General features: G+C 33.7%; 1 protein-coding gene across 1 annotated transcript in view; it reads right to left on the bottom strand.

The window, feature by feature from the left end:
- LOC149780916 (Golgi apparatus protein 1-like) overlaps nt 1-15,847 on the bottom strand; it is a 220,331-nt gene that overhangs the window by 77,216 nt on the left and 127,268 nt on the right. Inside the window, exons 16-17 of the mRNA XM_089938010.1 lie at nt 5,799-5,891; nt 2,329-2,400 (exon numbers count right to left, since the gene is read on the bottom strand). Of these exons, the coding sequence (XP_089794136.1) occupies nt 2,329-2,400; nt 5,799-5,891 (165 nt within the window). The remainder of the gene's footprint in view (nt 1-2,328; nt 2,401-5,798; nt 5,892-15,847) is intronic.

Here is a 15,847-nt window from a genome sequence, read left to right as displayed (position 1 = left end):
CAGTGCAATAATATACTTATATTCTGTTCACTAATGACAACCTTGCTGTACGACTAACCAATTTTCAGAAGTTTTTTAATTCAGTCAAGATGACAACACCATACCCTATCAGAGCAATAACAATAACGTGTTAATGGAGTTAAAGCAGTGATTGATATTCAAACTGCTGCCACTTAATGCTATTCAAACATGACCAAGTGAAAGCGGGTTAAATAACAAGTGGATTAAGAAGACTGTTATTTCATCATTGGTCCACATGGTTTACCTCTCTGCAGATTCAGAGATCAGGCATGGAAAATATTTCCCCTTACACTTAATGCTTGGCATCATACACCTCTCCTGCATCAACCTGTGCACAGTGGGGTCAAAAGACACAAACTGCAGCAAGAGCAAGGTTGCAAGTTACTGAGGAATCTTTGAAAATTTAAGGAGATGCCATCCCAGCTGGACATCAATAATGAGAAGACAAGGGGGAGGGGCAATGTTAAATGTTTTCATACTCATTTGTAATCGTGTTGGTAATAATTTTCAATAAAATGCTTTTTCTAATGACATTGTTTGCTTTTTGTATAATGTACTTTTATTTCAAGATAACCTTTGAGAGTTCGTTAAAAACATTATTTCAAACATTTGGACACAACTTACTTCTGAAAACATCATCTATTACATAACTGCTTTTTGCAAGTGAATGTGGATAAATATGAGTGTTACTGTTAATTCTCAAGAAAATTTGCATTTGAATAGCTTGCATTACTTCTTACCATGTCAATGTTTTATTAAATAAAATATTCCCGCATAATTAGTTTATAACCACTAAGGGGACAGCATTTCATCCTAGTTTCAATAAGATTGTAAGCACTGATTCTTATGGGCTAAAAAATTCCTCCATTTGTGCCTTCAATAAATAAAATATAAATGGAAATGTATCCTAAAATGTTACTGAAATCTACTTACCATGTTCAAGATATGGAGGATTAATTTCAAACATTTGTGTCAATGGCCTGATGAACATAGTTATGTTGACACTGTGTCATATCTGGTTTATTGCCAATGCAATATCTTAAGACATTTGATTTTGTGATATAGTTCTGGATTTAAATAACTAAAATTGTTATCAGGATACTACAAAGCACTGCTTGCTAAGACATACTTTTCACATGAAATAAAATTATGTCCAAATTATCTCCAAACTTGCAAAGATCTACCAAAGCTTCAAGTCACTTTGATCCAACCAACAACTTGTCACATAACCTGAATGAACTTAACAATGTTATGGGGGCCCCGAGTGGCCGAGTGGTCTAAAGTGCTCTCCGTTATGGATCACTGCCATCTCACCTCTATCTGCACCGGTTCGAGTCTCGGATTCTGCCAATGTGGGTATGTGAGAAAGCTTGCCAGTAGCTTCTCGTGGGTCGGTGGTTCTTTCCGGGGTTTTCCCAGGTTCTTCCTCCACCATTAATACTGGCCGCCATGTATAGCCTATCTTGTGCTGAAAAATGGCATTAAGCCCTACAACAACAACAACAACAATGTTATGGTACACACTATTACTGCTTCCACAGATGAAGAGCTTACAAATATGGTGGTAGCCTATGCACTGAGAAAATAAATGACTGCAGAAAATAAATTGAGAAATCATTCCTTACTAAAGCAGTAACAAGCAAAACTGATAACTATTTTATTTTCTATGCATTTTATGTTTAACAAATTGGTCTGTCACAAATTGTTTTTCTTGGACCCTCCCTTATTACAGGTCAATATCACCTGTAAAATGAACTCACATGTGGGCAAACTACTACCTACCATTTCAAACAGGCAAAAACTGATATTCAAGGTTAAAGAATAAGTCTCTGTAAAGACAATCTAGCCAAAGATCAATATAAAAACACCTGAATCATAAATAATCAATGAAATGACTGTGAATGACTTAAAAGTTCCCATAATCAGAGCATGGATTATAGCTTATATACTATAGTGCCAGGATACTCCTTGATGTTGACCATTTTTGACCAGCCAGACAGTTCACATATCACCTGAATGTTCCTGATCCTTGGGTCAGGCATTAGGAAAATAAATTTTGATGCCAGTTCTATTTAGAGCTTTCATGTGAATGACTTCACTGATTTTCTTTACAAGCTGCATCAGAAATAAATGTGCATTCGGTCACATTTTGTTCATATCATCATGAGGTCCATGTTTGAAGACTGGCCACTGATGAAAAATAAATCTTGAAAATGAAATGTTGAATGAAAACTGCATGAAAAGTCTGCAGCAATGTATAACTGAAAACTATCAAGATTGTGAAAAATGCTAAATGATAGTACTCACCTCACGCTTAAAGATGACTTTGAAACACTCTTTGGATAATTTATCCTGGTTTTCTTTCAGACATTCAATAATCTGTAAATTGCATTTTAAGAACGTAAATGAACACAAACAAATATTGCTTCCTCTGTTATATTACAAACAGTAAGAACTACTATAACAGTGAAACCTGTCTACAATGGAAACTCCAATTCTGTGTTGACATAAATAGGTATCTTTATATAAAGATATGTATGTAGAAACTGTAGATAAGCAGTGTTCTAATATATTTTATGCATATAAAATTAAACGAAGTGATACAAATTTTTATTCATATTTTTAAAATATACAAAACTTTAATTTTAGGCAATTAGTCTAAAACAAATTAGTTATTACAGCATATTCTGTCAATATAAACTAAGTGAATGGGACAAGTTCTAGATTTTCCAGACATATATGATATAGTGTTACTTGATAATGGTTAGACAACTTATCAAACAGGGCCATATGATCGAGTGCATATAGTCGTGGTGACTAGTTCATCTGGTACATTGTCAAAGGCATGATAAACATCTTAATGATAAAGACCAAGTCTGGCATTACAAGCTGTACTATATACATCCTCTAGCCATCTGATACATTGTCAAAGGGATTAAGAGAGTCTTAGTACAAGCTGTATTGTACATCCTCTAGCCATCTGATACACTATCAAAGGCATGATAAACCTCTTAATGAATAAGACTCAGTATAGTACTGAAAACTAGTGTACATCAGTGTATCCCCCAGGGGTGTAAAACTGAGGGTAAAAAAAACCCATTGGTGTCAAAACTGGGGGTCAAATAAAAAATGTGGGGGTCAAAAATATACTGACAAATTTTCATCCAACTCGTACTTTTTTTATAGCTTGAAATAGAATATTGCAACTTGCACAACATACTCTCTCTCTCTTTCTCTCAACATACAAATAAACTAACAAATGCATTGTCCATTCAAAGAATAATTTTATTAGTTCTTTTTTCTTTTAAAGTCGTACTCTCCTTATAATCTTTTTGAAGCAATATTATAGACCAACACATTACATACAAGCCAATACAAAAAGACTAATAAATCTTTTTAACCGAATGGCAGTCAATTTACTGCCTGTAATAAAATGTGTACTATCATTGATTTCATTGTACTTTATTCTAGAACAAATTTACTCAAAAATCAAGGAGGCTAATGAATCATCTTGTTTCTAATAAGTTACACTTGAACTTTACGATCTTTTATTGCAGCAAAGTTAAAAACCAAACAAAATCTGCAATGACCCCCTGACTGTGTAATCCAAATAAACGCATTTGTCTCGGCAAGTTTACTTATCTCTTTGTTGTGAAAGAATGTCTTGGGTTATAATGTTTTCTCCAGATATCTTGTGGCAAACGAGGACAGATTTTTCTTAAATTCTTAAACCCTGCCACGAAAGGATTATTCACTTTTGCAGTCTTCGCAATCACGCAATCATAAGTCACACCGGTAATCCTAATGGATGTGCCGTATTCCAGTCAAGGGAATTATTTTCTCCATTTTTCATTAAAGTTAGATCCACAGTTACTCTTTTGTGTTCTGCTTCTTTCACTTTCTTCGCTAATGATTCTTAGTGCACCACGTTTTAATTTGGAGATTACTTTCTAATGCAACAAGCACTGAGGTGAAACGTCTATATGACATCCTGCTGAGCTCGATGGAAATCACGTGAGGGTTCATGAGATATGGGAAAGCTACTCCGTCATAACATTGCCTATGCTAGTCTGGTTCCATATTTCATATGTTCCCTGCATTGCACTCCGCTATACGAATAGAGGGGCGCAACAGAGGGAGTAAACAAAGCGGAGAACCAATCAATGCCTATGCTCAAAGTATACACGATGCCACCCCTTGTCCAATGCATTGGATATAAAATAAATCCTGATCGTATTATGCAAATCCTTTGTGTAAAAAAAACGCACAGCAACAAAATGTGTGCGCCAATTTTCTCCTGCGTGTGTCCCTGACGCACAAATGTGCGTAAAGGGAAACACTGGTACATCCTCTTGTCATCTGATGTATTGTCAAAGGCATGATAAAATCATAATGATTAATACTCAGTCTGGCATTACAAGCTGAAGTTTACACTCCCATGTCATCTAATGCAATGTAACAAATACAATAAGCATCTTAATGATTAAGACTCGAGCTGTGTGGTATTAAGTTCACAAAATACCTCAATGAAGTTAAATCAATACCTTATTAGGTCAATAAAACTTGTTGTTGTTGTTGTTGTAGGGTTTAACGCCATTTTTCAGCACACGATAGGCTATACATGGCGGCCAGTATTAATTGTGGAGGAAGAACCTGGGAAAAACCACCGACCCACTAGAAGCTACTGGCAAGCTTTCTCACAAGCCTACATTGGCTGAATCCAAGACTCGAAATAAAACTTGTAGAGGTACATTTGTCAGTGATGATATCACAGCAATGGCAGTTTTAGGGACAATTTCATGGCTGGTAAATAGTGAATAAGAGTACTGAATGTCACATTATATGCCGACCTATAATTTAAAATTCTTCTATATAGACAATAGTTGGTATGGTTGGCTCTCGAGATTATTGGCCAATGGGTCTGCATGACTTTGCTCAAGGTATTCATCCTTGCACTAAACACTGGGTGCAAAAACCAGTATTTTCTTATTTGACTCATCATAACTATGACCTCTGACCTTTAGACCCTTGACTCTAAAGGTTCTTGATTAAACCAAGTGAAAGCTATCCAAAATTTGGTAAAGGAACTTATTCTACAACAACAGTAAATCTGCCAAAGCAATTTTTCTTTGACAATTGTCCTTTTGACCTAAAAATCAACAGACCCCTCGTCAATATCTCAACTGGAAGCCCTGTCCAAACTTTGGTCAAGGTACATGGTCGATTTCTAATGGTATCATGCAAAAACATTTTCTTCTTTCAGTCAGTGACCTTGACCTTTGACAATCAAATCAACAGACTTCTGCGAACAAAACTGTTAATAAACAGATGGATTGATGGACATTATAATTACATAATGGCTCACATAAAAACTTGTATATTTGTGTAAAACATAAAAATGTGATCCCTGCAAAGATTTTTCACCATGGAAATTTAGTATCAGCCCAATATATGGGTAAATAAATTTCAAATCTCTTTAAGAAATGCATTAGTGTACTATTTCATTTATGCTTCCTTGTTCTCTATTTGATTTCCTTCTTAGTGTCTTCATCTTGTTGTATGAATTCATTCTGAATTTCATTTGCACTCCATCTGCATTTCATTTGTATTCATTCTGCATTCCATTTCTTTTACTAATTGATAACATTAATCATTCAGCATCTGAACAGCAGTTGTCAACTGAATTATCGCTTTCATTGTGGCAAGATCAGAAATCTACAATATGAAAGTAAACAAACACAATGAAACTCGACAATCACTATGAAACTAGACAATACCTGAGCATCTCCAGGATGCTTATCCTTGCAGAAACTTAAGGCATCACCAATACATGCAGCCTTCAGTTCTGGATCAAGATCTATATTCTCTCCCTACAAGAAAAAGAATTGTTATGAATTACAGTCAAACAAATACGTTTTTATATGCATCTGAAAATGCCTATTTATCTGCATTTTAATGCAATCAAGTATAGAATGAGCTCACACAGATCTGCAGCTTTAGGAGTTCTAAGAAATAATATACTGCTGAACAGCTGAATCTCATGAACAAGACATGTTTTAGGCCAAAATGTTTGGAAGACTTAAATTGTTTTGAGTTTACAGAGTTTGCAAGAAAAGTCTCTACAATAAGACCAAGTCATTTATTCAAGTGATACAAAGTTTGCAAGTGACTGATGTTAAAGAGTCTTTATTACCTATAATACATTTTATTTTACCTTTCCAACATAAATGTAAATATTAATTTTATATTATTACAGACAAAGGGAAAGACATTTTATTTTTCCCTCCCCTACAAGAAGCATCAAAAGGCATCTCACAGCCTGTCATAAAAAAAATAAAGTAACAACATGGTATATTCCTTATTGGCCTTTTGTACTTTTAAGTTCCAATTTTTAACGCATCAATGAGTATGTGGTCATGTTATTCCAAATATTGAGATTGAATTGGGGCAAGACACCAGCATGCTAACCATACTGTGGTAGTTGCTGGGGCGGATAACTTTTAAAATTTCAACTAAATGTATCTGTGTTTTATTGTGTATCTACAATGTCTCAGAAAAGCAGTCTATCTCCGTGTCTTTTTTTGATATCCCTATCCCATCCTCTCCCATTCCCTCCCTGGATGCCACACCAAGTGGTCCTATACTCAGGAACAGGCCTAAACTCTAAAAATGATTGTTGACATCTCCTAGGATACTAGTGCTCAAACCACCTTATACTTCAGGCCTCGTGCATTCTTTGTTAGTGTTACCAATGGAGACCTTTTATTTTACGCAAATTTTGCTAAAAATTGCCACTTAGGTGACAGATTTTAGGTCCATAATTAAGTTTATGACAGACTTACTGAATAATGGGACATCATGCAGGTTTTTTAAAATGCAAAACAATTGTTTATAGGTGTAAAACCGATTAAATATGAAATAAAATCAACTTTTGTGCAGGTTTGATGGTTTCTCATGCTCTCAATTACACACAAAGTTATGATTTGACCACTAACCATACAAAATGTGAAACTCTTGGAACCAAGTGAAATTCCAAAGTTTCTCAACCCCTAAACAGAATACTGTATTTTTAAGGAACTTTAAGACAAGCATTATGAAGATATTTAAGAAGTTACATAATATTTTATTTAAAAACATAGCATGTGCTAATTTACCTTCATTGATTGTTAGTCAACACTTTTCAGTAACAGACACCTATTTTCAGGGTTAGTCTTCAATATGTTAATGAAGTTATGGAGCAGAGCTTTTTTCTAAAGATGGAAAGGTTTTAATATCTCATAAAGTATGGTGAATAGTTTGTGTCTTTTTACAGTATTTAAATTGCTCAGCCAGAAAAGAAGCTGTTGAAGTGTCACAGATAAACAGTGTATCCATGTATTTCAGTGAATTGTAACAAATAATTTTCTTCCAGTATGCATACCACATACAGTGCGACCCTGCCATAACATGCCCCACGAAAATGCGAATTCGGATATAATGCGGTCGTGAAGTGGCTCCCGAAATTTTGTATATTCATTCGCACATGAAAAATATTTTTTGTTTAAAATACATGAAATAGTGTATAAAAAATGTATTATTATTTTGGGGAAGAGATCGAGTATGAATTCATATATTATATGATCATGGTGTGGTTCCTGAAAATTTAATTACATGTGTAATTTTCTCATACCAGGAAAATGTATTTTTTGTTTAAAGTACGTGAAATAGTGTATAAAAAATGTATTATCATTTTGAGGAAGAGATCGTGTATGAATTCAAATATAATACAATTGTGGCCTGGTTCCTGACATTTTTAATACATGTACATGTATTTTATTTCATACTGGGTAAAAACATTTTTTTTTAAGTATGAGAAATAGTGTGTAAAACATTTATAATCATTTTGGGAAAGAGTTTGTGTATGAATTTTAACATAATATGATCGTGGTGTAGCTTCTGAAATTTAACAATTTCACCAGGTTCTTCAAGTGTTATGCCAAAATAAACATGATCAAAAATTTTACTTATTCCATGAGTAAAGCCAGTAATTCGTCTTTGTGATTGTCTTCAATTAATTCTGTATACAATCGTTCAAATAATAGCCAACATGTGTTTCTTCTTTAACTGCATATACAACCAAGCAGCAGACAATGCAGTGGTTGACAAAAGATTCTCACAATTTAATAAACATAAAAAAATCAAGAGCCGTCAACATGTTATTAGATGCAATCAGTTGACCAGTAAATAATGTCCACTATATTAGCTGGAAATTGAAAGGGCACGAATTATACATACGTTCAGCTTTAAATTAAATTATACAAGTGACTCGTGACCTTTGCAGGCCTAGTGCACTTAGTTCTCAGGTTTTACATGTGTATGGTGTTTGCTTATGAACTTGTTATTCATTTCCTTTTTTATAAAAATATTTTACCACTATGGAAAAGCAAGTACACAAATGCAAGTCATTTTCTGCACTTTGCGCAATGATTAGTATAATAGTTTCCACACATTTCTTTCGATATTCAAAAACTCTTAAGTAAAAGGTAAATGGATGCCGAAAGCATGTGTTGATTGGTAATTATTCTTGCTTTAGTCATTCAAATGAATAGGCGTACAAGCATAAGCATTAATTATTAAAAATGTACAATAGATGAATGAACAACGTAAAGCATATGAGAAAATTTTAGCAGTAGGAAATTTGTACAGACACTGTTCATAGACCCTGGAACGTAATGAACCATGCACATGCTTCATGTTTCTTAACACATTAACCCTTGGAGCTTTTTTGTCATTTTCGCCTGAAAATCGAGTAGGAAACACATTTTGAAAGCTAATTTTGAACAGATCGAAAACACCAAATCCCCGGTCATCTTTCAATAATATACTGCCACGGTGGGTTAGAAACATCGTTTTTCATTGGCTATTTGACTTGCGCATGAGCAAAAGGGTAAAAGTTGGAGGTCTGTTTTTGTTTTTTGCTAAACAGAGCCATTATTTTTGTATGGTGACCACTCTTTATTCCAAATGCCCATCTTATCCTACTTTTTGCAAAGGCTCATCTGTCTGTTTGCAGTTCATACCGTTTGCCTTAGATCTGAGACCAAAAAGTCTAAAATCCGGGCACAAAATCGGATTCTGACCACGGGCGAATTTTGGGTAGAAAAAAGTCATGTCCAAAAAATGAGGTTTTTTATTCTGTATTTTGTAGTGCAACTAGATATTCCAGATTATTTGGTATCATTGTAGAGCTACATCTGTCGACCTTAATATAATACCACGCACTTTAGTGTATCATGCATGACCATGATGCTACAGAGATCGGCAGTAGGCTACTAAATCCAGCCCTGTTAAGTCGTCGCTAGGGGTTAATGTGTTAACCTAATTTTCCTGTGAATTTTTCCCACTGAATTCTGACAATGATCTGTGACAACATTATTTAATAGTTTAAATATGTATGCATTTTTTGCATTGGATTTACATGTATTATGGATTAATTGCAACCCCTGACAGTATGATATCAGACGGCAAGTAAACAGTGTCAATACTCTGTTCATGCTATATATCAGATGTTGAATTCAGACAAAATGATCTGGGACAAAGTTATTGAATATTGTAAATCGTGTGGAATTTTTTCAATAGAATTACATGCATTATGGATGAATTGTGTGCCACGATGGCACAATAGTAAATGGTATTAATACCCTATTCATCATATACATTAGACGTGAATACATTGATATGTGCCAATGAGTTGTTCTCTTAAAAAAGTAAAATACTGTAAAACCCCAAATTAACATGACCCTGCTATTAACGCGATCCATTTTTTTAAAACCCCAATTATTGCATTATAGCAGGGTTCCACTGTACTGAAGTATCAGAAATTTTTGTGGGGGACCAATTTTCATGATTTTTGCTGTTGCCCTGAACAACAAATTTGAAGAAAAAATTAAAAGTTAGTCATGTATGATGACAACACCCGACAAATTTATTTTTCTGCGTTTCATTCCTAAAGATTCATAATATCACTACGAGTGTGCTAGCAACAATAATAACAAAATGTAAAAAGTGTGCACTTACAGGTAAATATGTGCAATGTGGTACAAAAAAACACAAATTTATTTCCCCTGACAAGTTAAGGAAAATTGGTGGTGATATCGCTACTTCATTAGGAAAATTACCAGGAACTCCATGGGCTAAATACCCAGGAGAAAAACATCTTCCAGGATATAATTATTGTGGTCCTGGTACCCGACTTGATAACCAAGATCATCCAAGACCTGGTGAATATCCAATAAACATGATCGATAAAGTATGTCACGCTCATGATGTAACTTATAAAAGTAAAAACCTACAAGATAGATATATTGCAGATGTGAAGTTTATTCATACATTAAATTCCATAAAAAATAAATCTTTAAACGAATCATTATCTAATTGGTTGGTAAGATCTACGATGAAAGGTAAACTAGCATTAGGGCTGGTAATTAATTAATCAATTATTAAATAATGGAATCAATTTATTATAGTCCAAGGGGATACTGGAGAGGTAAATTTATTTGTAAATTTGCTGAAGCAGCAGGTGTTGAATGTTCTGCTGCCACAGCGTGGTTAGCACGACAGCAATATCGCAAATTTATCTACCACTACCTCAACGAATTCAGCATGCACATTTTGATGTCAGCACTCCTAATGAAGTTCATCAGGAACTCTGAAATAGCCATACTGTCACAGGATCCTTTTTACTTATTTAGTGAATAAAATCAAACATGTTTTCTCCACGGTCTTTCTCTGGATAAGATCTTAACAGTTCAATCTCGTAGAAATATTATAACTGCGCTGGTCCAGGCATGAGCATTACGCTCAATAATTTCAATGGAAGCCCCTCTCAATTTATTTTTTGATTCGTATAAAATCTCCCCAGTTAACGTTTTTACTATTATTGTAAACTTTATTTCCTAACTTGGTGACATCATTTTATGTAGCTCCGGTATCCCTGACAGATTCAGCCCATTTGTTTATTTTTTCACGTCGTAGATCCGTTAACCCATTTCCATGCATTGCGTTTGTAAAATGTTCAATTACTCGATCAGCTACACAATTCAGCCTTGACAGTTTCATAGGTGTAAGATCATTAATGTTGAGGTTATCATTTAGCTGATAAATTCCATAAACAACCATGGTCATAGGATATGCTCGAGCGTAATATGGTCTGTCAATTCCAGTCAGCATTCCTGGCTTGGTATTTTAACTTAACACAGTGGTTTTTCCATTAGCAAGGACAGGGTCACGTTTGTCATGGATAATCCACTCGGCGGAATCTGTTTCTGCTAGTACAATAATTTTCATTCTCAAAAAATATCTTTTATCGTTGAGATAATTGATAATCGTTTTCGCCTGCGTATCACTCATTGTAGCATCAATGACAATGTCATCACGTATAATTTTGAATGTCGACCATGTGTGAGATGCCCCATCATCACGAAATTCTTTTTTAGCATTCCGAATAATATTAATCAGATTATCTGACGGATCAGCCACACTTTGTCTCAGTAAGTCAGGAGTTATTCTGTCAAGATCGCATCTGGATTTAGGAAATGAAGTTTTCCAGGGCTCAAATGTAGATAATCTCTCAAATTCTTCCATATTATATTTCAGACAAGTATTTAAATTAAAAATATTATATACATGATGACTCAAATAAGAAATCAGTGCAAGTGCTTGATGGTAGGGTCTTCAACCTCTTGTAACAAATCTTGTGTAAATGAATTCTGCAGACAACATTCGCAAAGTGTACAAAGAGGAAGTCTTGGTTCAAAGCCGTGTTTACTGTGTGGTGTTGGAGTCAGGGGGAAAACGCAGTTGTGTGCGCATTGTGGTGGTAAATATATAGAGAAATAAAACGTTATTATGATTTAAAAAATAACAATCCTGTCCTTGATAAGATTATAAGAAACCCTGAAGATTATATAGCCAGATTTGTAAAGACAAATTATAATTTAGACAAATAATATTATATATAAATGGAGCAAAAAGAATTTCTCAGACATCCTATCATCAAAAATTATAAAGCATCTCGTGATGGTGTAATCAGCCACTGTTGGTTGAACTGACCAGTTGGCACTGTTGATAATGCTGGTTATCTTAGATTTACTGTTGGGAAGAAAAGGTAATTACAACCATAGGTTTGTATTTGAGACTTTTCATGGGGTGATCAAAGATGGTCTAGTGATCGATCATACTGACGAACAAAAACTTCATAATTCTTTACAGAACCTTCAAGCTATCACAAAGAATGAGAATTTTGTATGTGGGGGGACCGGGAAATGTAAGACTGTTTCAAGAAAGGCAGTTAAATCTTTCAATATTGAAACGGGTAAAGAAATAATATTTCAGTCAATGATCACAGCTAGTTAGTATTTTGGTATCAATCCACGGGCTGGGTGGGTTTTAATATGTAGCAGATAAAATAACCAAAACAGCGTTTTCACACAAGCATGAAAACTGGATTTTATTTTCTTATGTCCTAATCATGTTAGATACAGAAAACGGAGATAACTCTGCCTCGGTTATGTAACGGGATAGATTTCACAATAATACTGACTTATAAACATTTTTTTTTCTTATGGTTAACTCTCTCATCATGTATTCCTAAAGTCTCAAAGTCTAATAGTTGAAAAAAAAAAAAAAATCTGAAATACTGTAATCTTAATTCGACAAACTGTACTTGTTTACTTCCGCATTCAATTTCGGTTTGTCGAGAGTGGCTTAATCATTCTGTGTTATACACGAAAGTATCAATTATCTCCCTTGTACTTACCATTGTATTATATCAAGGACTGTCAGTACGGGTAGGAGTAATCGTTTATTATGGATAAATAATTTATTTTTTAAGAAACATTTTTTTTGTTTTATTAAATTCGTCCGGTTTCCTGGTTCATCTGTATTTTTTTCTGTGATTATATTTAAGAAAAACACAAGAGTCACACCATTTCCTGAATTATTTTCAGGTATATATATCATCCAGAAAATAAATAACTTTTAAAATCTGACTTGTTAAGTAGAAATACGTTTATATAGCGTAATTCTTCTGAAATTGTGTGTACACAACGAAATTCAAGTTGTATCTTGTAATCCAACTTATAATAATTTCTAAAACATATATCTATCAGATGTCTCTGTAGCTCATTGCTAAAGCATAGAACTCTGATACTGAGGTCTGGCAATCAAGTCCCTGTGATGGATATTGTCGACGGTTGCGCATATTTTGCGATTTATATATATATATATATATATAATTGGGGGCCCAGCCTCCGCCTCGAATCCAACAGGAAAAAATACACTCCCTCCCGTTTGCACTCCCCCTGGGGTTGATTATGGGGGAGGGTGTGCAAAAATCTGTTGAGCGTAGAGAATGGCTCCTGTGTATGTTGTGCTGTCCTTAATTAAAACTGTATATACTACATGTACTATGCCGTCCTTACTGTAAATACTATACGGAATGTGCCATCCTTAGAATTAAGATTTATATACTGTGCCATCCTTAGCATTAAAACTTACTGTATCCTTCTGGACTTGCTAGGATATCATATGGCACCCTAGGAATTCACATAAGTAATTGTGCCATCAAGGTTTATGTACTGTGCCGTCCTTATGGGGGTGCTCACCAATTTTTATGTTCTTTTGAGAGAGTGACATATGTAAGGTGAAATTGTTCGCATTTAAAACATGCACAAAGGAGAGAATGGTGGCATACCTCTATGCTACATTAATGTAATGTGGATGATATTTCTTTGGATATTGTACTTTTGGAAATTGTACAGATTTAAGCACACTGCTAACTAAAATGACTGCTTCCTTGTGCTAAAAAAAGATCCTGAATTAGTACACTATCCATAGGAGCTATTAAAATAGGAAAAATGAATTTTGGCAGGCTAGACAATACCAGCTTCTAAAAGTGCAATGAATGAATTACGAAATATATAAAATGTAAAAAAAGTTATCGGCTCTTTTTTTATACAATTTACCTCTGAAGTTCAGGAAGTGAAAATGACCAAGTAGAGCAAGCACTTTTTTGAAAGGTGCACATCTGGAGTAAAGCCAATCTGTATACTCTATAACAAATATTACACCCATCAATCATACATGAAAATAAAGGGAAGGGAATTAAAGGTTCTTTGAATTATACCTAAGATATACAAGGCATTTTTTAAATAGCCAGTATAACCAGTGAGAAAAGCCAGCGAAATTATTTTTCTTTAAAATTCTAACCCTATGCAAAATATGAAACTGTAGAGTGCCACCTTAACACGCCCTCTTGAGCCTGCTAGACTGTTGTTTGACAGGTTAGGGATTCACACGGGGTTGTGTTTCATGTGCCCCTGAGCCTCCTAGGATGTCATATGGCACCCTAGAGGTTCATATGGGTTGTGTCGTTCTCAGTGCAAAATATTTTTTTATTTTAAATATATATTTAGCATATAATGAATTATGAAAATATCAATGATATTATTTCTGCTATTGAAACATTAGAAAAAGTCAGCATAAATATATCTGATGAATTAAATCCTGAAAAATTTATTTCTGATTTTGAAGCATTACAAGAACGTAAATATGAAGGTGGATACAAGCTACCCGGAATACAAGTTCGTAAAACGAATTCAAACAGTGATGTTTCAATCTTTAGTTATAGTAAAAGAAAATGACGTGAGGGAATTCGTCCCTCTCTCTTGCAGTAGAAAAAATAATTATCTTGTGAATAGGAAACACAAGAAAAATTAACACTTGTATAAGACAAGAAAAATTATGTCAGATCGTGAAGCGATCCAAAGTAACTCTGTTACTGGTGAAAGTGAAAATACTGACAAAGTCACTGAACACGTGTAATATTTGTTTTAAAAATCTTTGATCTTTCAGATTTATCTTTAGTTAGATTTATTTTTTTAATTCTGATTATATTTTTCTTGTTGTTGATTTTCTTTGACAAATCCCAGATTTTTCGTCAAAATTCAACGTTTTTCACCGATTTGTCAAATAAATGATTTATCGATAAATCCATAAATTCTTGTATAACATGCCTAAAAATGATGTTTTTCGTGTGTATTTTTGACTGATTTTTGAGTAAGAAAAGAGAATTTATCGATTTATCAATAAATCATTTAAAAAATTGCTGGCATTTTCACCCTCAAGAATTAGGAAATCTGACAGATTTTCTTTGACAAATCAGTGAAAAAAATATGAATTTTGACTAAAAATTACGGATTTGTCATAAAACATAACAAAATTAAAATTAAAATAAAACATATTTTAGAAAAAATAAAAATCATTATAATAAAAGTATTGTCCGTAGATTCCCAAAAGTTAAGAATAAAATTCTTTGGATCATACTATCAAATCAAAAAGTTACATATGATACTAAAATATAATGAAAATCGTTAAGATTAAAAATCTATGATTTTACATACAGATTTGTATTAAGAAATTCTCCAAGTAAATGTAAAATATTTTTATTGTTCTGAAATATTTTTTGATTTTTATTTTTCTGAAATATTCTGAAATTTTGTTTTTTTTCATGAAAATTAGTCAAAATTTATCAGTTTTTTTAAAACCAATTTTTGTAGTTTTTTTATCAAGAAAAATCGCCAAATTTCCAAAATCGTGAGGGTCAAACCCCCAGCGTATCTCTAGTTGACTTTGAGGTTTTTTGTGATTTTTTGTCTTAATTTTGTTGAAAAATCGCTAAAATTAATCATTTTGTATTATATTTTAACCAAAAATCCTAAAATCAATTAGAGAAAAGGGTGCTTGGGTATTGCCCTCAAAATTTAAGAAATCTGATAGATTAAAATAA

The sequence above is a fragment of the Sinohyriopsis cumingii genome, chromosome 16 (genome assembly GCF_028554795.1).
Source record: "Sinohyriopsis cumingii isolate HCF-2022 chromosome 16, ASM2855479v2, whole genome shotgun sequence".
In the NCBI taxonomy this organism is placed as follows: Eukaryota; Metazoa; Mollusca; class Bivalvia; order Unionida; family Unionidae; genus Sinohyriopsis; species Sinohyriopsis cumingii.
This window is presented reverse-complemented; position numbering and strand designations above follow the sequence as displayed.